General features: G+C 37.2%; 3 protein-coding genes across 3 annotated transcripts; all 3 read left to right on the top strand.

Moving 5' to 3' along the window:
• The first annotated feature begins 1,089 nt into the window (after window positions 1-1,089).
• LOC101888912 (cytochrome P450 6g1-like) lies at window positions 1,090-2,788 on the top strand. Its single transcript, XM_059120184.1, has 2 exons — window positions 1,090-2,429; window positions 2,492-2,788. The coding sequence occupies exons 1-2, from the start codon at window positions 1,162-1,164 to the stop codon at window positions 2,772-2,774; spliced, it is 1,551 nt and encodes a 516-aa protein (XP_058976167.1). The 5' UTR covers window positions 1,090-1,161; the 3' UTR covers window positions 2,775-2,788.
• Window positions 2,789-6,749: 3,961 nt separating this feature from the next.
• LOC131801362 (cytochrome P450 6g1-like) lies at window positions 6,750-8,546 on the top strand. The gene is made up of 2 exons (XM_059119938.1): window positions 6,750-8,125; window positions 8,189-8,546. The coding sequence occupies exons 1-2, from the start codon at window positions 6,866-6,868 to the stop codon at window positions 8,489-8,491; spliced, it is 1,563 nt and encodes a 520-aa protein (XP_058975921.1). The 5' UTR covers window positions 6,750-6,865; the 3' UTR covers window positions 8,492-8,546.
• A 10,105-nt stretch (window positions 8,547-18,651) lies between these two features.
• LOC131801363 (cytochrome P450 6g1-like) lies at window positions 18,652-23,419 on the top strand. Its single transcript, XM_059119940.1, has 2 exons — window positions 18,652-19,992; window positions 22,965-23,419. Exons 1-2 carry the CDS (start codon window positions 18,742-18,744, stop codon window positions 23,265-23,267), a joined length of 1,554 nt encoding a protein of 517 aa, XP_058975923.1. The 5' UTR covers window positions 18,652-18,741; the 3' UTR covers window positions 23,268-23,419.
• The last annotated feature ends 437 nt before the right edge of the window (window positions 23,420-23,856 follow it).

Here is a 23,856-nt window from a genome sequence, read left to right as displayed (position 1 = left end):
TAAAAATTTAAAAATTAAGGCGTTTGACTTTGTTGCAGTTTTTTATCTCACCCTATATTTATAAGATTAAACTCCGATTTAGGGTATTTCTTACTTTGTAGTGAAATGTTGGTATTTTATATTTTTTTATGTAGAAACGCCAGTAGCAACGTTTTGGTACAACGCTTATATAATATATCCCCGGATTTTAGTAAGTTCCAGGGTCTTTTCCACATAAATGATAGTTTGGACCAAAACTGGCCTTCAAAGGGAACACCGATAGGGGCCGATATCGTCATCTAAGAATATAAAACCTTCAAAAAGTTGTTCTCAATACTGAATACGATTCTCTCCACATAGAAGATCATGAAATGGGTCTATGCTGGGCAGAACCCCTGCATAAGTAATTTGTGTCATAGGCTGTAGTAACGATTCAGAATTTCAAATACGAAGGTTGAAACAATTCCGGTGGATAATGTCGCCAATATCACGAAATCACGAATATCGGGAGGAGCCGTTATATGGAGGTATACGATATCGTGGACAGATATAGCTCATATTCGAACTTGACCTGCCTGCAGACTAAATGCATATCTGGACAAAATTTAAGCTTCCTATTTTTAATCGTTTTAATTCCTATCTTAATTTGTGATTACAACGGATAGATGGGCGGACAATGCTAAATCGTCTTAGAATTTTGCTGAACGGAATGGAATGACAATCTTAATATACCCTCCATGCTAGGTATGGTGGGGGGTATGAACATTTTCTCTCTAGAGAAAACCATTAAAATTATTCTCTCTGTACAAATCTGTCTTTGGTCTATAAAATACTTTAATAAGGTCTTCTACCCACAGCATTCCTCCGGGTGTCCTTGTTTGGTGGAGCACCTATAAACAAAAAAAACATCTCCTGCAAAAATTTTCAACATTTCAATATTTTTCCTCTTTTTGGAATTCGCTTCGCTGCATTCGCATTGTATTTCCGTGTCGATTGATAATTTTACGAATTCGCTGATAACACTTGAGTGGCAACTTTGCGAATGACCCTCACTGCCATACCTAAAAAAAAGAAGAAGAGGAAGCTAAGAAAAAACAAGTTCAACCCAAACTGACTACCTCATTTGCGATAGTCGCCCACAGTCGTTTTGAATTCACGCACTGCTCTAAAGGTATCGACGGAATGTTGCTCATAGCTGTAGTGTTTTCGGTGGTAGTAATTATCTTAGCTTTGGGCTTTCTATATCATCGCAATTTCAGTTACTGGACGCGTTTTAAGAGTGTACCCAGTGGACCGGGTCGAATATTCAGTGGGAATTTCTTCGATTTTATAACATTTAAAACTAATTTCGGTTATCATCTGAAAACGATATACGATGATGAGAAATTCGCCACCGCTCCTGTAGTGGGTGTCTATGGGCTGTACAAGCCATGTTTGCTGATACGAGATTTGGATCTAATCAAATCGGTGCTGATCAAAGATTTCGAGTACTTTCGTGATCGTTTTACCAAACTGGACTATCACCATGACCCCTTGGGTGGACAAATGATGTTCTTTGGCGACTATCCGTTGTGGAAGGAGATGCGCACCAAGCTAACGCCAACCTTCACTAGTGGAAAGCTGAAGAACATGTATCCCTTGATCCAACAGGTCGGAGAAAATATGTCGAAATTTTTGCATTCCCAGCCAATGGTTTTTCAAACTGAATTAAGAGATTTGTGTGCTCGATTTACCACCGATATTATAGCCACAACGGTGTTTGGTTTCAAATCGAATTCCCTGGAAAATCCCTCCGAAGATTTCCACAAGGAAGTGCGTCGTCTAACCTATTTCACCTGGCACCGGGCATTCGATTTTATTGTGGTCATGTTTGCCCCCAAGTTGCAACGGCTTATGGGCTGTAAGATTCTCTATCCCGAGACGGAGCAGTTCCTCAGGGTAGCCATAACCCAAGCTATTGCAGAAAGGGAGACCTCCAGCAGTGGTGGTGAGAAACGTAATGACATCATTGATATTTTTGTGAAACTGAAACAAGAAGCCGAACAGAAGGGGAAGTGGGAGATGGATAAATTCATGGAATGTCTCATGGCCCAGGCAGGTATTTTCATGATCGGAGGATTTGAAACCTCATCGACCACAATGTCCAATGCTCTACTGGAATTGGCCAAGCAACCGGAGTTACAATCGCGTTTAAGAGATGAAATCAAGGAGGCCTTTGTGGAGGGCCATGGGGAGATCTCATATGACGCGATAAGCAAAATGATCTACATGGACATGGTAATCTATGAAACCTTGAGGTTATATCCAGTATTACCTTCGCTGGAAAGACGTTATGCCACACCATCAGGGAAGCCGGCTTATTCCTTGAAACCTTACTGTGATTTTACTCTACCCGAGGGTATGCCGATTTATATATCACCCTATGCCCTGCATTATGATGAGAAGGTAGGGAGACAATTGATCTGTAAAAAATGTTTTTTAGAAGTAACAATTGTTTTTCGCTTTTTTTCAGTATTGGCCAAATCCCCGGAAAATTTGATCCAGAACGCTTTTCATTGGAGCAAAAAGCCAACAGACATCCCATGGCCCATTTGCCGTTTGGTAATGGTCCCCACAATTGCATTGGCACCCGTCTGGGCATGATGCAAGTGAAAGCCGGTCTATCGTATATTCTAAAAGATCACTATGTCCGGGTGTGTAATCGCACGGAGATCGAACCGAAATTCGAAGCCAAAGCAAATGTTTTACAGGTTAAGGGAGGAGTGTATTTGGAGATTGTTAAGGATGAGAAATAAATGACGTACTATAAATAGTGAAGTGTTTATTGGAATATGGGAAAAGGGTGTTGAAGCTAAATTGCATCGCTAGTGGATCGAAGGAAAGCCTTCTTGCTGTAGAACATCTGAGGATGGACTTTTTCCTTTAAACGACCTTAGAAAGCGTTTCTGCTTAAAGACGTTATGAAGAAAATATATATTTTTTAACAGAAAGTGTACCAAATGTGCAGCCGAGTAAAGTCATGCATATAAAGTAGATTTGATATGTGCCTATAGAAGATTTACAGAAGATCTTCCTTCCATATTCCAGATGATCTCAAGAATGTTTTGTAGAAAATCTATAAAGGATTCTGAAGAAAAAGAAGGCCTGAGGGAGTTAATCGTTTCTTCTCTTATTTGCGATTGAAAAGACGGGGTGAGATAAAAAAAACTGCCACAAAGTCAAACACAAATGTCGGAAATGGCATCTACTTTTGAAATAAGTTTAGGTTTGTTCGAATTGGTCACCTTTGGCACGAATTATGGCCTTCAAACAACCAATGAAACCGTCATACGCTGCCCGAATGTTGCTCTGCGGTATCTGGGCCCATTCCCGGCGAAGCGCTTACTTGAAGTGATCGACACTTTGGTATTTTTAAGTGCCAACCTTGCTTTCGAAAATACTCCAGACACATTAGTCCAACGGATTGGTATTCGGAGATTTTGCTGGCCATTGTGCGCTGAGTCCTGTTGGAAAGTCCAAGGTCTGCGGCCAAAATGTTTGCATGCCCAAGGCTTTAATACACCCTCCAGAATATTTTCGCGATAATAATCGGCATTTTTTTATACCACGGTCGATTAATACGAGCGGAGAGCGACCATCGGCTGTTACAAACTGCCGGACAACAAATGTTTTCTCATCGGAGTAAACTAAATTCTGCAGTTCACCACTTTCGGCCAAGCGAACAACTCTTTAGTTATTTCGAGTCTACTTTCTTTCTGTTGCGGTGTAAGCTCTTGAACTTTTTGGAATTTCAACGGCTTTACCCCGAGCTCATTTTTCAATATTTGGCGAATAGAATATTGCGATATGTTTAGCTCACGAGCTATTTTTGGGCCACTGCGACGCAGGTATCAATCAAGTCGCTTCTTTACTTTTCTAACCAGTTCTGCTGATGTTCCTGTTTTCTTCTGTCCAATTCCTTGACTTCCGTCGGGCTACGCTACCAGTATGAGTGCTATAACGATAGCCCCTAGTGGTTTTCCAGCCAAATATATAGAAATCACACTATCACGCTTGAATTCCATCACGAATAACTTTTTTTCTGGAAAATTCTCACTAAAACCCAAGATCTGTGGTTAAAATGGTATATATCGGTCTTCTCTTTCGGGTACCACATACACAAAGGGTCAACATTTTGAATATCCATGAAGCTCGTAAAGCGCGAAATGAACATCAAATTCCATTCAGTTTTGGCACATCTCAATATTTCCATCAATACACGATCTGTTATAAAGATGATAGAGATCGGACTATTTCTTCTGGTACCTGCCCCACAAAGTGTCAACATTTTAAATATCCATGAAGAGCATAAAATGCGAAATTAACATCCGATTCCATTCAGACTTGGTGCATCTCAATATTTCCCTCGATTGCTCTGTTTCCTATTTTTAGTTTCCTTGTTTCTACCAGTTACACACCCATAAGATTCTTTATCATTGGCCTGCCCAAAACACTCGCACAAATTCATATCAGTTTTTAAGAATGCATTTCGAATAAAAATATATTTTCAGTTCAATAGCCTCAATGAATTGAAATCAATATTTTAAATTGCATATGAGCCGTAATTCCGGTTTAATTAATTGAATTTCAAGATACTGATAACATTTGAATGGAAGTGAATTATCGCTTCAATATGAGAAATGCTGGAGTTATGAAGGGTCTCTCAAAGCCAAACTTCCGGAAAAAATCAGGCTCACAATTGAAAAAAGAAAGCAGTAAAAAGTTAAGTTCGGCTGGGCTGAACTTTTAATACTACCGACCATTGGGTAAATAATAGATTTTATATAAAAGTATTTGAATTCAAACGTGTTGACTTTAAACTACAAATACCGGTGAGATCGTTTAGATAGTGCTGTTAAACTTTTCAAAAAACCATAAAGTGGGTGAGACTGATATAAGGGGCCATACCAAAACGGGAAGGTGTATAGAAATTTTTATACTTCAAGAATTGTCATCTATCAAATTTTCTAAACTGCCAAATTTGAAACAATTTCGTGGGTAGATGTGACTAGGAATATCAAAATACCCACCGATGTGGAAAAATGCATCAAAATGTCGAATATCCGGAGGTACCATAATGTGGGGGCTTCAGTCGTTGATATATACATAATATGTTTCGCCACCGGAGCTAGAATCCATTATGAACCCAAATACTAATAAAACAAGTAAAAACACATTAAGTTCGGCCGGGCCAAACTTTTAATACCCTCCACCTCAGGGTAAAAGAATCATTAGAAGAAATGTGGCAAAAACCTTTAAAATGCCGAATATCGGGAGGTACCGTTATATTGGGGCTACACCAAAAGTGGACCTATAATTACAATGTTTCGCCACACGAACTAGGACCCATTATGACCCACAAATACCAATTTTTAGACAAATCAGTGAAAAAATGTGGCAAAAACCATCAAAATACCAAATATCGGGAAGTACCGTTATATGGGGGCTATATCAAATCATGGAACCATACATGCAATGTTTCGTCACCGGAGCTGGAAACCATTATGACCCACAAATACCAATTTTTAGACAAATCCGTGAAAAAATTATGAATATATATACTTTATGGGGTCTAAGACGAATATTTAAGGATGTTACAAACGGAATGACAAAGTTAATATACCCTCCTTTCCAAGGTGGAGGGTATAAAAATGAGCCGGAAATCTTCAAAATACCGAATATCGGGAGGTACCGCTATATGGCGGCTATGCCAAAACGTCGACCGATGTATCTCATTTTCAATACCAATCATCCTAGACACAACACAAACTGTTCTGTCAAATTTTCAAGCTCTACGTCAAATAATGTAGGATGTATTGTGAATATCAGACCGAGTTCAGTTTAGAAGCAACTATATCAAATTTGACGAAAATCGGTTCAGATATTGCTATAGCTTCCATATATATATTCTATCTGAGCTGGAGTGAAAGTCCCTCACATGCGTAATATGCTCTCCACAACAATGATCTATGGTACCAGCTATATGGGTTACAGCTCAGAAATATGTGTTTAAAATATTGTCAAGATCGTTTCATAGCTCCCATATATATCTTTATCCGATTTCAGGTAAATGGCCAATATCAGCCCAAATGGACTGAATATTGGCACTTCCGACGGAATTTAGCTTAAAAGCAAGTGCTTCAAATATTTAGTGAAAATCGGTTCAGATATAGCTATAGCTCCCAAATATATGTTTCATTCGATTTAATGTTAAAGTCCCTCACATGAGTAATATGCACTCCACAACAATGATATTTGATACTGGGCATCAGATATAGCTCGAAAATACATCTGCCAAATTTTATCGAGATCGGTTCAGGTTCTTATATAGTTTCGATATTCATGGAATGTTAGCGCAAATTGAATATATTTTTTCACATTCAACCGAAATTTACCATTTGGGGAAACCCGGTCCGGTTTATCTTTTGCTCCCAGAAAATTTTTTTCCTTATCGAATATACAATCCTTATCTACTACACATAAATTCCCAATATAAACTTTTTTGTTACGGGAGCTCTACTAAATACGCATAGTGGTGTAGGGTATCATATGATGGGCTCCGTCCGAATTTTGACCTTTCCTTACTGTTTTTTTTTTTTGTTTCAATTGTATATTTTATTTTAATCAATTTTTAAGTCCAAAATGCATTAATTGTTTCAGAAATATTATTTCGAGCATGACAGAAATATTTCTGTAGATGTCATGGATGTCGGTTCTTTCTACTAGCGATCGTGTTATCGACTTGTTATTTGTTTTGTAATTAATTTCAATTTGAATTTTGACTGTCTAATTATCTACCAAAACACAAATAATTTTCAATCAGTCTTGATTGCATTTTTTCAACAAAATGTTGTTGCAAATTTCGGCACTCCTTGTCGCCTGTGGGCTGGGTCTTATTTGCCATCTTTACAAAGTGAATTTTTCCTTTTGGAAAAAATACAGAAATGTTCCAAGTGTTCGTGGCCAGATCTTTTGTTCCAATCTTAAGGACATTATATTGTTTAGGACAAATTTTGGATTCGCTCTGAGGGAAGTTTATAAGGATCCCAAATTCGCCAACTCATCTGTGGTGGGTGTTTATGGTCTCTACAAACCGAGTGTGCTGATACGTGACCCGGAACTCATCAAGTCTATATTGATCAAGGATTTTGATAGATTTTGTAATCGCTACTCGAAACCGGATGTCCACACCGATCCCATTGCTGCGAAGAGTATATTTTTTGGTGACTATAAATTTTGGAAGGAAATGCGTTCGAAATTTTCCCCCATGTTTTCGAGTGGAAAATTGAAAGCCATGTTCCCACTCCTGATGAATGTGGGTGCAAATATGAGCGATCACATGGCGAGGCAGGGACAGGTGTTTTGTATGGAAGTAAAGGATGTGTGTGCCCGCTTTACCACCGATGTCATTGCCACCACAATATTTGGTTTCTCTTCCGATTCTTTGAAGAATCCCGAGGAGAAAATGCACATTGAAATTAGGAAATTGGGTTTCTTTGATCTGCGAAGAGCCCTACAAGTGGTCATTATATTTTTTGCCCCCAAATTAGTTCGACTTTTTGGGGCAAAACTGTTTGAAAAAAATTGCGAAGAGTATTTGGTGGCCTCTCTACAGCAGATTATCCAGGAAAGAGAGGAAGGCGGTCGGATACGTAATGATTTAATCGATATTATCATAAAACTTAAACAGGAAGCTTTCTTCGAAGGCCCCAAGGACCTCGCCTCCTTTATGGAAACCATGTACTCCCAGGCCATTGTATTTTTGGCAGCTGGTTATGAGACCTCGGCCACCACAATGTCCTTTGCCCTCTTTGAGCTGGCCAAGCAGCCGGAAGTGCAAGAAAAACTACGAAAGGAAATCCTGGGGGCCTTCAAAGACACCAGCGGAGAACTATCTTATGAATCGTTCAATTCCATGGAATATTTGGAAATGATCGTCAATGAAACCCTGAGAATGTATCCTCCGGTGCCCATACTTGAACGAAAACATGGCAAGGCGGAGGAGGGTATTTCCCAGCCATACTCTTTGATGCCATATTGTGATTATGCCCTTCCCGAGGGTATGCCCATTTACATACCGATATTTGGACTACACTACGATGAAAAGGTAAGGACCCCTTTTCCCACAATGATTTGTTGTAGGATCTAATTTTTTGTTGTTATTTTTTAGTATTGGCCCAATCCTTGTCAATTTCGACCTGAACGATTTTCGTCGGACAACAAAAATTCAATTAACCCAATGACATATTTACCCTTCGGCAATGGTCCCCACAACTGTGTGGGCAATCGCTTGGGTCTAATGCAAACCAAATGTGGTCTGATGCATATCCTTAAGAATCACAAGGTGAGAATGGGCGATCGTACAATGAAGCAACTTGACTTTGATCCAAAGGCATTTGTTCTCCAACTGAAGGGTGGCATGAATTTGGAATTTGTTCGAGACGATATGTGCGACAATGAATTGTTGGAATAAAGTTGAATTTAAGAATATTTTTAAAGACTAAGAAACGGGAATATTTTTTTGAGGACAAAAGAATAAAAAAAAAAGAATTTAAAAATTAAATGGAATTTATATTTTAAGGTCTTACAGAAAATGCTTTCAGGAACCACGAAAACAAAATGCAGTTTTTTTTTTAATATTTCTTAAATGTTTACAAGACCTTCAAATGAGTTTTTTGTTAATATTCTATCTGACGGACTGGTCAGACAGTTAAACGTGTATTTTTTATACCCTCCACCATAGTATGGAGGGTATATTAAGTTTGTCATTCCGTTTGTAACACCTCGAAATACACATTTTAGACCCCACAATATACATATATATGTACTATTTTCTTGATCAGCATAAAATTCTATGTCGATTTAGCGATGTCCGTCCGTCTGTGGAAATCACTCTAGCTTCCGAACGAATTGAAGTAGATTGAAAATTTTCCTCAAATGTATGTTATGTCTGCAGGACTTTTGGTTGGACATGTAGGTCCACGTTTTGGTATAGCCCCCATATAACGGTACCTCCCGATATTCGGTATTTTAATGATTTTCGGGACATTTTCACCAGAATTGTTTCCAATTTGGTATTTGAAGTTCGTAATGGATATTACAGCCTATGACAGAAAATTGTCTGTGCAGGTCCACGTCTTCGTATAGCCCCCAAATAACGGTATCTCACGATATTCGGTATTTTGATTATAAAATTGTTCACCGGAATTGTTTCCAATTCTGTATTTAAAGTTCGTTATGGATACTACAGCCTATGGCAGAAAATTGTCTGTGCAGGTCCACTACTTAGTATAGCCCCGATATATCCTTATTTCCCGATATTCGGTATTTTGATTTTATCGACATTATAACCGATTTTTTTAGTTTCGCATTTGAATATTGTAATCGCTCATGACAAATATTACCTACGCAGGTTCATGTCGTCGTATAGACCCTAATATAATAGCTACATTCGGTTATTTTAAGATTTTAACAGAATTTTTAACGGATTTTATTGTTTTTGAGAATTGCCAAATTCGTTCTAAATGGTGAAGAGTATTCAAAGTTTGTCCCGTCCGAACATACAGCTTATTACTTGTTTTTAACTATTTTTTATCTGTAGTTATTTTAACGCAGATTTTTTAATAACAACTTCTCAAGGATACTCTGGCCTGACCTTTAAACGTGTAATTTGTACAGTTTTTTTTACCTACCAAACGAAGTTGACTAATATTTTCGCGATTAAAACGAGCAGGGAGCGACCATCGGCTGTTATGGCGGCCCACACCTTCACCACATTCTCATCGGAGAAAACCAAATTCGGCAGTTCAGCACTTTCGGCCAAGCGAAGTAACTCTTTAGCTCTTTTGAGTATATTTTCTTTCTGTTGCGATGTAAGTTCTTGCACTATTTGGAAGTTCAATGGCTTTACGCCGAGCTCATTTTTCAATGTTTGCCGAATGGAATGTTCCGATATTTTCAGCTCACGAGCCATTTTTTTCGGCCACTGCGACGCGGGTTTCGACCAAGTCGCTTCTTTGCTTTTCGAACCATTTTTGCTGACTCCAAATGTCGTGAAAAGGATTTGGTCCAAAGAGGCCTGGGGTCTAAAACCGTTATTTAGATAGGACACATTTTGGCCATATGAAATGATATATACCCTCTGTAGTCATATGGCTGAGGGTATAAAAATATCCTCTGACCCACAAGACTGCATTTTTAGAAATATTTTTTCCCAGAATATCTGACGCTTAAAAGCGAATTTTTTAAAGAATATTTTTCAGAGCCACAATTTTGGATTTTTTAAATAATATGTATTTTTAAGGACCTACTTTTTTTACCCTACAACACTATGTGTTTGGTGTTTTAAAATTTTTAATAGCCCATCTTGAAATATTGGTCCTACATCTATGGATCTTCCCATCTCGCCGAGCTGAGTCGGTCTGGCTATGTGGGTCCGTCCATCCGTCCGTATCCATTACGAAATTATGCATGCAGTTGGGGCTAGGATCAAAATAGACCGCAATCGTGATTGGAAAGTATTTTTGGTTTGAAATAATTGAAAAACAGTTAAATCTCCTCTTGTTGCAATTGCTTCACAGGTCACAACTATAGACCGACCGACGCGAAATTTTGCATAAGGTAAGAGTATTAAATAAAGCAGAAGCCAACCAATTTGAATGATCATCGGATAATGTGTAGAGGTTTTGTATAAATAAAACCAACATTTTACATGAACCTCGAATATTTCTGACTCTGAAAGAATCACAAACACACGTAAAGTCACTTCTGACCGTTACACATTGATGCTGATAGCCAAGTTATCGGGTATGTAGAAAAATATGGACAATCTAAATATCAAAGAAAATGATGGTAGCTTCTACGCTTACAACTCAAGAATGGCAGGTCTGATTTTAACAGTTCTCACCAATTCAGAATGACCTTTTGGTAGAAAAGAATAAAATCAAAAAATCACGTAAAAATATGCCAATGGCTATAGAGGGTATATATCATTTGATACGGCCAAAACGTGCCTCATCGAAATAAAGGTTTAAGACCCTGGGTCTATTTGAAGTGAAGCCGTTTCAGGAAATTTGGAGTTGATCTAGAGATCTCCGTCCGTCCGATTTCATCAAAAATTGGTACATTGTAATGTTATTATCAAACTTAGATCGAGTTCGGAAATGGGAAATATCTATACACTCCTTCCGGTAAATACCCCATAAAAGGTCGAAATTTTCAAATATATATATATATATATATATATATATATATATATATATATATATATATATATATATATATATATATATATATATATATATATATATATATATATATATATATATATTTTATTGCACAGAAGGAGAGAGGGATAATCCGATTATCCCCTATCTTTTCAAAGCCTTATACGTGCATCAGGTGAGAAAATGGACAATATCAGTACACTTCATCAAGAACCTCCCCCCACAAAGGGTCAAAATTTTGAATAATTATAATTGTAATAAAATGTGATGTAAAAGTCCGATTGTCTTCAAATTACAGACATCTCAATATTCACATTAACCCAAGTTCTGGTGTGAAGATGGATGATACCGGTCCACTTCTTCTGGTACCTCCCCCACAAATTGTCAACATTTTGAATAATTGTGAAGCTCTTAAAACACAAAATCAACGTTCTATTCCATTCAGATTTGGTACATCTTAATATTTCCCTCAACACAAGATCTGTAATAAAGATGTTAGGAATCGGACCATTCCTTCTGGTACTTCCCCCACAAATGCCCAAAATTTTGAATAACCAAAACGATCATAAAATCCGAAATAAGCATTGTATTATCTTTTTATTTCACACATCCCATTATTTCTACTATCACAAGATCTGCTGTGAAGATAGAATATATCGGTGCACCCTTTCTCGTACCTCCCCCACAAAGGGTCAAAATTTTGAATACTCATGAAGCTCATAAAACACGAAATTATCATCCGATTCCATTCAGACTTGGTACATCTAAATATTTCCATGAACACAAGATCTGTTATAAAGTTGGTAGATATTCTGGTACCTGCCCCACATAGTAGAGCATCCAACTCTATTCAAATTTCACACATACAAACATTTTTCCTAATACAAGACCTGTTGTGAAGATGATAGATATCTGCCAACGCCTTCTGGTACCTCACCCTTTGTGGTTCATAATTTTCAATATATTATTTGTCAGAACTTGCAAAACCAGTCAGCGATTCTTTACAATTGGCTATATCTACATATTTTTCTCATGATAAATATAGAATTTATGATGTCGCATAGAATTGGATATAAATGTTCGATTTTTTGGCCATACCAATATTTTTATCTGACAAGTAAAAAAGCAGAGTGTTCGGCCGGGCCGAACTTTGAATACCCTCTACCATTTGGCACGAATTAGAATATTTAAAAAAAATAAAATCCATTAAAATTCTGTTAAAATCTTCAAAATACCATGCAACGGAAGGTGCCTACATATGGGGGGATATACGATATCGTGGACCTATATAGACCAATCTATGTTTGGGGGTAAAGCACTCACAAAGAACTCCTTGTGTGGAATTTCAGACAATTCCATTGGAAAATGTGTCTGAAATCATTAAAATACCGATTATGGGGGGGGGGGGGGGTGCCGTTGTATGGGGGCTATACGATATGGCAGACATATATAGATAATTCTCTTCCAAGGGATAAAGTAGGCACAATGAACTCCTGGTGTGGAATTTCAGACGATTCCATTGGAAAATGTGTCTGAAATCATCAAAATATCGAATGTCGGGGGGTACCGTTATGTGGGGGATACACAATAGACAATTCTCTTTCAGAGGGTAAAGTACTCACAAAGAACTCGTTGTGTTGAATTTCAGACAACTCCATTGACAAATGTGCCTGAAATCGGAAAGGTAAATTTATATGGGGGCTATACGATACCGTGGACCAATATAGACAATTCCAGACAATTCCATTAAAAATGTGGCTAAAATCTTAATATATACATATACATATTGGGTCTAAAATGATTTTTTAGATGATTTACAAACGGAATGACGAACTAAATATACCCTCCATACTATGTATGATGGAAGATATAAAAATGGAATACTTCGTTCCATTATATCTGGTAACACTTGCATATTTTAACATTTTCTAAAAATTATCACATAATTCATAGTAACAAATATAGTCCAATTCTGCCACGTCGAAATATTTATATCATATTTTCCCGGTCCGATACGAAATGGACAATATTGGTCCATTCCTTCGGAATCTACTTCATAGAGGCTCAACCATTTGAATAATCATAAGAGAAGTCCAAATATATTTAAATAATCGAAAATTGGCTGAGGGTATACATCTGTCGCAACCGACTGATACTTTCTACAAAATTAGTCTATTTTTTACAACGTGTTTCTATTTTATTTTTCAAACATCGACTATTTTATTCTTCAAACACCGAATTATATATATTTTTTAATTTTTTTATTTGTTTTTCTTTTTAAATTCGTCATCATTTTTTTTTTTTAAAAAGTTCTGTTACAAAATTTTAAAATTATTATTTTATAGGCATTTCTTTTTCATTCGAACTCTCGTACAAACCACAAACAATCGGATCTGCCCGTCCCATCTTTCATCAATACAACATAACGACGATTTTCATCGTAGCCAGATGTGGCACAGAGAAAATCCCCCGTCTCCTTATTTTGTAAGGCAATGGGACGTTGTCCCTCACCTAGATTGGCTTTAGCATGGGGCCACACAACCTGCCACCACTGTAGATTGATTTTATTCCCTGGACCAATCCAAAAAAATGGAGCTTGATTTTCAACATCGGCGTAGAGATACTTGAAACTCGAACCATAACGACTAGCTATGGCTATGAGACCGGAGTCGTTAAATTCCACCAAAAAATGACCATCGGAGTCTGTGGAATTCTTGTTTTTACTCCAGGTTAGTGGTAGGCGTCTGCTATTGTCGGGTCCATTTTCACGCGGAGCATATAGAAATTCCCAGTGGCCAAAATTTAAGAGGCCAATTGAAGATTGCCGCCATAGCTGGGAATAGAGCAGAATCAACTCTTGAGGCAATTGCTCTTTAAATCGATTTAAATCTTCTTTAAGATCTCCGCGTATGGATTTTGAATTTAAGAGTTTGGTAATGACATAAGCTAAGAGTGGCTTCAGGCGTGGGTTCTCTTCTATGTGAACTCTGTTCTCTCTTAAGAGCGATCTCAAAGCCAAAACTTGATTTTCTTCACTTCTTTGTTGCACAATTTGTTCGATTAGCTCTTCTTGGTTAACAAATAAATAAATCTCTGCGAGAGTACGCTGCCATAGTGCCTCCAAAATACGCTTATCAAATCGTGCGATCTCTTCCAATAAAAGCTCCAATTCAGTATTACCTCTCAGCGTCGATGTTATGAGAGCTTCTTCCAGCTGTTGACCTACAACTGCAATCAGCTTCTTACGTATCTGGTGTACGAACAACTGACTACAACGATCTTGATCGGCGACAAGTTTTTGCTGGAGACGCTTGTATAGATCAATCAGCTGCTTTGCTTCCAACTGGCAGTCGTTGTTGTTGGCATCAAGCCAAAAAGTTTGAAGGGTGTGAGATGTTGTTGGTTGTTTTAGGCAGAAACTTAATTCCGCACTGGGTGGCGAAGCATTGACAAATGTATGTGGTTGTTGTTGTCGGTAGAGGATGTTTAAAACTGAATACGCGATTGTCAAGCGAAAGAGTATTTTAGCTACCGCAATCATCTTCGATTGAGTTTAACTTTGGAACTGATCTGAGATATTTGGTTTTGAGTCAATTCATGAAGCTGCAATATCCTCTTGGAATACTGGAAGAAGAGCTGAGAAATATCGCAAGAAGGTCATTGTATTGCTCATTGAGTAGAGAGGCGTTATTAATAGGTGGCCTTTTGATGACAAGACTTTATAGTTATTTTTATCGCGTGGCGTTCTTTGAAGCCATGGTCATGGAGAATAGAATACAACAAATGTGAATCTTTCAAATAATATTTTTTGAAAGACCAACAAAAATGTTTTCTTTTTATACCCTACAACACTATGTGTTGGGGGCGTTATAAGTTTGATTGGGCCAAAAATTATGTAACACCACGAAATATTCGTTTCCCACATAGGAAAGTATATATGGATCTTCCTATCTCGCCGAACTGAGTCGATCTAGCTATGTATGTCCGTCCGTCCGTCTGTCCATGTTAATTTGTAATCACTCTACAGGTCGCAATTATGGCCCGATCTTCACGAAATTTAGAATGGAGGTGGGGCTAGGTTCAGAATAGAACCCTATTTCTTTTAGAGATTATCGCATAATATTTAAGGGTTGAAATGGACCAAAAACTGAAAAATATTATGATTTTGCAGTTGCTCTAAAGGTCGCAATTATAGACCAATCAAAGCGGAAGTTAGCATGGGGCCAGAGCTTATGGCTGGGCAGAAGCCTTCCAGTTTTAATGGTCATCGGGTAATATTTAGTGGGTGAAATAGGCCACAACATTTGTGTTAAATAAAAGTCAAATTTTCCTTTAAACCGTGAATATTTTTAATTCCGGCGAAATCACAAATAGACGAACAGGTCAATTCTGACCGTTACGTAGATGCCGATAGTAAATATATCGGATATATATATATAGCGTAATATATACAATGTGTATATACAAAGGAAGGCGATGTTAGTTAGAATGTTTATATCTCAAGAATGGCTGGACCGATTTTTACAAATTTTGTCAATTCAGAATGCCAATTTGACATAAAATCTAAAAAAATCGCAAAAAAATATGCCAATAATGATGTTAATATAGATTTTGTAGTATTTTGTGACATTTTTTTATTTTTTAATATTTTTTATCGCATGCGATTTTTTCAAATTTGACTTATAATATTTTGTAATATTCTTTCACCTTACAACACAGGTTGGGATATTATATAAGTTTTGTAAATATCGTCCGATCCTCAAGAACATTTTCACAAGGGTAGGGTTGGGCTCAGAAGGGCTAGGCCTATTGTTTTCAAGGATGTCCGAAATATAAATGGGGTTGAAATGGACCAACAACTAAAAATTTTCCTGATTTTGCAGCCGTTATAAAGGTCACAAATAGAAACCAAATTACACGAAATCTCGCAAGAAGTTATAGTTTAGGACAGCGGGTACAATATACCACTAATTTTGTGTGAAAAAATTCCAGAATTATTTACAGGCGCATCCGAAATACAGAAAAGGCGAACTTCTGTCTTTTTATGCTGATTTCATTGACGAATATAGCCAAATATTGTAGACAAGCAAATCATATAGATGAGTCTAAATTTGGAGATACAGAGGGTCTTCTTGCTTTTGGAGATGATTGCAAAATATTTAGGTGTTCAAATTAACAAAAAACAGAAATGTTTTTCCGATCACACAATTGAAGCCAATCGACACGCCTGTGAAGAGAGTTAGGGACACGGAAGAATTGTAGCATTTTGGATGACCATTGGATTATATTTAGCTGTAAAATGGACTACAACAACTAACAGCCCGACGGAGTGCATAAATGTTGGGCAAATGTCCCTAGTCAAAATCCTAAATCTTCTAATATGGATTAAATCGAAATCTTCCAATATGGATTTGAACATAAGGGGGCTTCTAACATATTGTAGTGTTGTGGGGTATAACATAGTCGGCCCCGCACGACTATAGCCTTTGCTTACTTGTTTTAAAATGTTAACAGAATTTTTTAAGGATTTTATTTTTTTAAATCTCCAAATTCGTTCCAAATGGTGGAGGGTATTCAAAAAAGTACTGCTTTTTAACTTGTTCGATATTTATCTAGGACTATGGACAACAAAACATGATTGTTTTTGATATTCTCTAGGACTAGAAAAGCACGGTATTTAAAAAAATATATTTTTTTCAAGGATTTTTAGAGCTCCAAAAGCAACTTTTTAACAGATTTGTTTTCAAGGATACAAACTAGGATTTCGATTATATCGGCATTTAAAAATTAAATATTTTCAAGGACTTTGAGAACCCCAACTGTGAATTTTTAACATGTAATTTTTCAAGGAAACAAACGAGTATTTTGATTATATTTTCAAGGACAATCGAGGATTCGGAAGGAATTTCTGAACCCTAATTGCAGTTCTTTTAACCAATAGTATTTTCAAGTAACCTAAATTAGTTTTTAGGCCATAATTCTGGAATTTTTCAACACCTTTTATATTTTTATTTAATATCTATAATTATTTATTGCAGAAGTGCATTTTCCCTCATTCCGCAATCTAATCAAATTAAGTCTATCCCACATTACCACATATACAAAGAGTTTATTTGTATACATGTTAATATTTGCCATTGAAAATTGAATTGAATTTCAAGTTGCCTGTTATTGGGATATTTGATTCGTTCGTTCGAGTATTTATCAAGACAAATTGGATTCGTGCACTGCAATGCAATTTAGTTCAGACATACACTCACATAAAAATTATTGATAAAAACGACATTCAGAATTATTATTGAATACTATCATTGATTAGGTTAAGCGAAATCAATTCAATTTGCATCGAAATATTTTTTTTCTTAAGTCTACAAAATTTTGTATTTTTTCTCGGGTGTAACAGCTAAGGAATTTCAAAGATGAAATAAACTAATACCACACGCTGTAAATTTATTTTGTAAGGATATGATGCTAGTAAATTTCTGCAAGAGATAAGTAAGTCAACATGTCCTCCTTCAGAGAGTACAAAGGTTTTAAGGGGAGAGATATAAAGAATCGGATTTTTTTTTTTTAACAGAAGACATCAAATATGTTTCTTGGAGCCCTTGAAGGTCTTCTATAGAAATAAAAGCCCTTGAAGGTCTTCTATAGACATAGAAGCCCTTGAAGGTCTTCTATAGACATAGAAGCCCTTGAAGATTTTCTATAGGCATAGAAGCCCTTGAAGGTTTTCTTTAGGCATAGAAGCCCTTGAAGGTCTTCTATAGACATAGAAGCCCTTGAAGGTCTTCTATAGACATAGAAGCCCTTGAAGGTCTTCTATAGACATAGAAGCCCTTGAAGGTCTTCTATAGACATAGAAGCCCTTGAAGGCCTTCTCTAGACATAGAAGCCCTTGAAGGTCTTCTATAGACATAGAAGTCCTTGAAGGTCTTCTATAGACATAGAAGCCCTTGAAGGTCTTCTATAGACATAGAAACCCTTAAAGGTCTTCTATAAACATAGAAGCCCTTGAAGGTCTTCTATAAACATAGAAGCCCTTGAAGGTCTTCTATAGACATAGAAGCCCTTGAAGGTCTTCTATAGACATAGAAGCCCTTGAAGGTCTTCTATAGATATAGAAGCCCCTGTAGGTCTTCTATAGACATAGAAGCCCTTGAAGGTCTTCTATAGTCACAAAAGCCCTTGAAGGTCTTCTATATAGATTCATAGATCTGAAGCTCTCTTTTCTTCACCCTACAGTTTTGCCCCCTACTGTAAGTGCATTGGACTTTCCATTAAAATACCGATAACATTGAATTATTAGACGAGCGTGGGGCCAAGTCGTTTAGATTAATGTATGTCAAATAACAAATGCTCCTTTTGTTTAATAATGACTTGGTATATTGTTGGCTTTACAATTTTGCGGACAAAATAGAATTCGGTTCTTCAGTATAAATTTTAAATTTCATCTGAGAATAACGCTTTCGGGAAAATCAACGGAAAGAAGTGAAAGAAAATGTTGCAATTATTATTAATTTTAATAACAATTTTTTTACCCATCTACTGGTGGTACAAGAGGCAATTTTCCTATTGGACCCAACTCAAAATGGTGCCCAGTGTGAGGGGCAGTATTTTCAGTGGATGTTTGCTGCAAGCGCTGCGCTTGAAGACAAATTTTGGTTATCACTTGAAGACAATTTACGGCAGATCGGAATTCGCCCATGAGCCGGTGGTTGGAATCTATGGATTGCATAAACATGCATTGCTGATAAAAGAGCCGGAGCTAATCAAATCGATACTTGTGAAGAATTTTGATAATTTTCATGATCGATTTCCTGAGCAAGATGTGCAATATGATCCAATTGGTGGCCAAGCCTTATTTATGGCTTCCTATGGTATCTGGAAGGAGATGCGCAGCAAATTGAGTCCCCTATTTACCAGTGCCAAATTGAGAACCATGTATGGACTCATACAAAATGTGGCCCAGAATATGGAGGGGTATTTGGAGAAGCAACCACGTGTCTTTTGCTGTGAAATGAAAGAGTTCTGTGCACGTTATACCATTGATATCATTTCCTCGGTGTTATTGGGATTTCAGTCGAATTCCTTGGAAAATCCCTCGGAGGAGTTGAGAAATATTATTCGAAAATTAACAGAATTCACCAGCAGGAGGGCATTTAATTTTGTCATTGCTTTCTTTGTGCCACATTTATCACGAGTGTTTAAATCGAAATTGTTGTACGAGGAAACGGAGAAGTTTTTGAAGACTTCCATTGATCAGGCAATCAGGGAGAGAAAATCAAGTGGTGAGACTCGAAATGATTTGATAGATATCCTGGTCAAGTTGACGGATGAGGTAGAGGAGAGTGGTCGAGATATGTCGCAATTTATGAATTGCCTATTGGGTCAAGTTGGCATATTGATATCGGGAGGATTTGATACCACAGCTACAACCATGTCAAATGTTTTATTGGAATTGGCCAAATGTCCGGAAATACAAAAACGTCTTAGAAAAGAAATTCACGAGTCCTTTGCTAGACATGGTGGCTCATCAATATCTTATGAGAATCTTAGTAAATTGGAATATCTGGATATGGTGGTGTGTGAGACTTTACGTTTATATCCGGTCTTGCCAATACTGCAGAGAAGATATAATAAGCCAGCCGGGACCATGGAGCAATATTCTCTGCAACCCTATTCAAATTTCTCGGTGCCGAATGATATGACAATGTTTATATCCATATATGGCCTACACTATGATTCGAGGGTAAGTTTTGTAAAATTGTAAAAGTGATTTTAGGCTTCGGAGACAAGATTTAGAATGGCAAGTGGAGATGCTGTGAAAAAAATTTCAAGAAAATACTTGATATACTCTTATATGAAAAAAGCAAAAATTGGACCGACATGACCGAACAATTCTTGAAAAAAGCTAAGACTGTCAATAAATTATCAAAGCTCTATATTAAATTTTGTACATGGAAGGACAGGGCTACATAGAGGGTTTAAAACTCGTAAGAAAGTATCAGTCGGTTTTGCCGACAGATGTATACAGTCAGTCAGTTTATTAAAATAAAATATGACTTGCGTTGTGATTATCAAAATTTTGACCCTTTATTGAAATTCCACTTAAGGAGTATGTCAATATTTTCCCTTTCGTACCTGGCCCAAGTCGAATATAAATATTACCACATGCCAGATTTGGAGTAGATTGACTTCTTCCTTTATATGCTACTAGTTGAAATATGTGAAATATGAAATCGGCAGAGAATATAAGGTGAATACAGGGTGAGGGCCGAGAATAGGGTGAGATAAAAAACAAACAAAATCAAACTCCATAATTTTTATATTTTGTCAAAATTTCTTTGAATGAAAGCAAAAAATGTCGGAAATAGCATCATATTTTACAATAAGTTTAGATTTGTTCGAATTGGTCACCTTTGGCACGAATTATGTCCTTCAAACCGCCAATGACATTGTCACAAGCTGCCCTAATGTTGTTTTGCGGTATTTTGGCCCATTCCCGGCGAATCGCTTGCTTGAGGTGATCGACACTTTGGTATTTCATAAGTGCCAACCTTGCTTTCCAAAATACTCCAGACACAATAGTCCAACGGATTGGTATCTGGAGATTTTGCTGGCCTTTGTTCGCTGGAAATGAAGCGAGGAACCTCATTTTGTATTCATTCTAAGGAGGCGCATGCTGAGTGCGATGGCACTGAGTCCTGTTGCTTTACTACACCCTCCAGAATATTTTCGCGATAGTATTCTCCATTTATTCTGATGTCACGGTCGATTAATACGAGCGGAGCGTGAAAATCAGCTGATATGGCGGCCCACACCATCACCATGGCCGATGTTTGAGTTCTGGTGGCCAACTGGAGGTGCCCATTTTCAGCTGACTTCTTTGGCAAGTTAACACGATCATTTTGTTTGTTTACGAACTGCTGGACAACGAATGTTTTCTCATCGGAGAAAACCAATTTCGGCAGTTCACCACTTTTGGCCAAGCGAAGCAACTCTTTAGCTCTTTTGAGTCTATTTTCTTTCTGTTGCGGTGTAAGTTCTTGCACTTTTTGGGATTTCGATGGCTTTACCCCGAACTCATTTTTTAATATTTGCCGAATGAAATATTGTGATATGTTCTGCTCACGAGCCACTTTTTGGCCACTGGGACACGGATTTCGATCAAGTCGCTCGATTAATACGAGCGGAGAGCGACCATCGGCTGTTATGGCGGCCCACACCATCACCATGGCCAATGCTTGAGTTCTGGTGGCCAACTGGAGGTGCCCATTTTCAGCTGACTTCTTTGGCAAGTAAACACGATCATTTTGTTTGTTTACGAACTGCTGGATAACAAATGTTTTCTCATCGGAGAAAACCAATTTCGGCAGTTCACCACTTTTGGCCAAGCGAAACAACCCTTTAACTCTTTTGAGTATATTTTCTTTCTGTTGCGGTGCAAGTTCTTGTATTTTTTGGAATTTCAATGGGATTACCCCAAGCTCAATTTTCAATATTTGCCGAATGAAATATTGTAATATTTTCAGCTCACGAGCCACTTTTTGCCACTGGGACACGGGTTTCGATCAAGTCGCTTCTTTACTTTTCGAATTATTTCTGCTGATGTGGCTGTTTACTTCCGTCCACTTTCTTGACGTCGGGCTACGCTACCAGTATCATGATACGAGACACAAAAGATTTATTCACATTTAAATGCTGGAGTGAGTGCTCTGACGATAGCCACTTGTGGTTTTCCAGCCAAATATAAAGAAATCACACTAACACGCTTGAATTCCATCGCGAATAACTTTTTTTCTGGAAAATTCTCACCAAAATACTTTTGTACGCTTGTACACAATATAATGAGCTTTCATTGGAATAATTTTAACAGCTGTCGGACGAGTGGCTTAGAAATGACAGCAGTCTGAAGTTGGTTTCAGTTTTTTCATCTCACCCTGTATTTATTTAGGTCCCACACGAAATGGACAATATTGACATATCTCGGATGTACCTGAAGAGGCTGGCCAATTTATATTATTAAAATTTGTATAGCAAAATTTAAAGTGAATCGGAGGTTTTTTTTGGCATGATAATTTTAACTCCTCTGTGTGGAAGATACTAGAAAGAATGGTCCAATATTTTCCACTTCACAACAGATCTTGTGTTTGTAGAAATATTGAGATATGTGAAATTTAATGCAAGAGATAATTATGCGAGATAATTATTGAAAAATTTGGCCCGTTGTGGGGGAGGCACCAGAAGGAATGGACCGATATATTTTATCTTCACACCAGATCTTGTATTGGTGAAAATATTGGAATGTGTAAAAATCGTAATATTATTGCCCATTTTATAGAAGTCATAATGATTCCAAATTTTGACCCTTTGTGGTGGAGGTACTTGATGAAGTCCGTTGATTTTGTACATTTTCGCACCTGTCCTAACACTGAAAAAAAATATTCGGATCTACACACAATGTTTTCCGAGAGAGAGAGAGTCACTCTCTCTCGATGTTCATGTCTGTGAAACATAACCAATCAAAGCTTTTGTATTGATAGTCTTTGGCTAGCCCTGCTTTAGATACGACACTAACATGAAAAGAGAAAATTTACCTTAAGTGAATAGAATTTTTCATTGGGTTGACATGTCCTAAAAACGTAAGTGGAATTTCGATGTTTTTTTCTGGTAAATACTCTTTAAAATACATTTCGATAATACCATCTTTTATTTTTCCAGTACTGGCCTGAACCTCTAAAATTCGATCCGGAACGTTTTTCACCCCCGAATAAACCAATGCTGCTGAATTCCATGACTTATCTGCCATTCGGTGCTGGTCCCCACAATTGTATTGGAGCTCGTCTCGCAATGTTGCAGTTGAAGTGCGGTTTAATACATCTCTTAAAACATCATTCGGTTCGAGTGTGTGATCAGACCGTGCTGCAACCGGAATTTGAAGCTAAAGCATTTATATTGAAAATTAAAGGTGGAACTTATTTGGAAATTGTAAAAGAGACTAACGAATACGGAATAGCGAAATAAAGCGATTATGTGATAGACTTTTTCATTCCATACACTATCTGGAATTTATTAACTTCGAATGTAATATTCTTAAAAAAATATTATACCTAGATATATAACTTATTCCGAGACTTATAGTAAAGGAGAAATAAAATTGTGATTAAAAATAATAATGTTGTTTTTCGGCAAAATTGATTCAAATATTTTGGTGTTATATATAATGTAAATATATGTTTTGATGTCATCCTCCTAAAAGTAAGTTATATTGAAATATTTTATATAAACTCAACCGGAGTGCCGCTTAAACCCTAAAACATTTTTTCACTATCAGCCATCTGGCTACAGAGGGTATATATCATCCGATGCGGCCAAAACGTGCCTCATCGAAATAACGGTTTTAGACCTTAGGTCTCATTGGACCAAATCCGTTTCAGGACATTCAGAGTCGATCTACAGGGAGAGATAACAAAACTGCAACAAAGTCAAACGCCTTAATTTTTACATTTTTTATACCCTACATCACAAGGAGGTCAGGGTATTATGGCTTTGTGCATTTGTTTGTAACAGACAAAAGGAAACGAGATAGACCCATAGTTCCTTTTGATGATCT

The sequence above is a fragment of the Musca domestica genome, unplaced genomic scaffold (assembly GCF_030504385.1).
Source record: "Musca domestica strain aabys unplaced genomic scaffold, Musca_domestica.polishedcontigs.V.1.1 16, whole genome shotgun sequence".
Lineage (NCBI taxonomy): Eukaryota > Metazoa > Arthropoda > Insecta > Diptera > Muscidae > Musca > Musca domestica.
The sequence above is the reverse complement of the archived record's forward strand: the minus strand, read 5'-3'. Positions and strand labels throughout refer to the sequence as shown.

Excerpts from the sequence above, each read along its gene's own strand:
- LOC101888912 (XM_059120184.1), top strand. The coding sequence starts at position 1,162 with ATGTTGCTCATAGCTGTAGTGTTTTCGGTGGTAGTAATTATCTTAGCT. Across the intron at positions 2,430-2,491 it reads CATTATGATGAGAAGGTAGG|TATTGGCCAAATCCCCGGAA; the intron begins GAGACAATTGAT and ends GCTTTTTTTCAG.
- LOC131801362 (XM_059119938.1), top strand. The coding sequence starts at position 6,866 with ATGTTGTTGCAAATTTCGGCACTCCTTGTCGCCTGTGGGCTGGGTCTT. Across the intron at positions 8,126-8,188 it reads GACTACACTACGATGAAAAG|TATTGGCCCAATCCTTGTCA; the intron begins GTAAGGACCCCT and ends GTTATTTTTTAG.
- LOC131801363 (XM_059119940.1), top strand. The coding sequence starts at position 18,742 with ATGTTGCAATTATTATTAATTTTAATAACAATTTTTTTACCCATCTAC. Across the intron at positions 19,993-22,964 it reads GCCTACACTATGATTCGAGG|TACTGGCCTGAACCTCTAAA; the intron begins GTAAGTTTTGTA and ends TTATTTTTCCAG.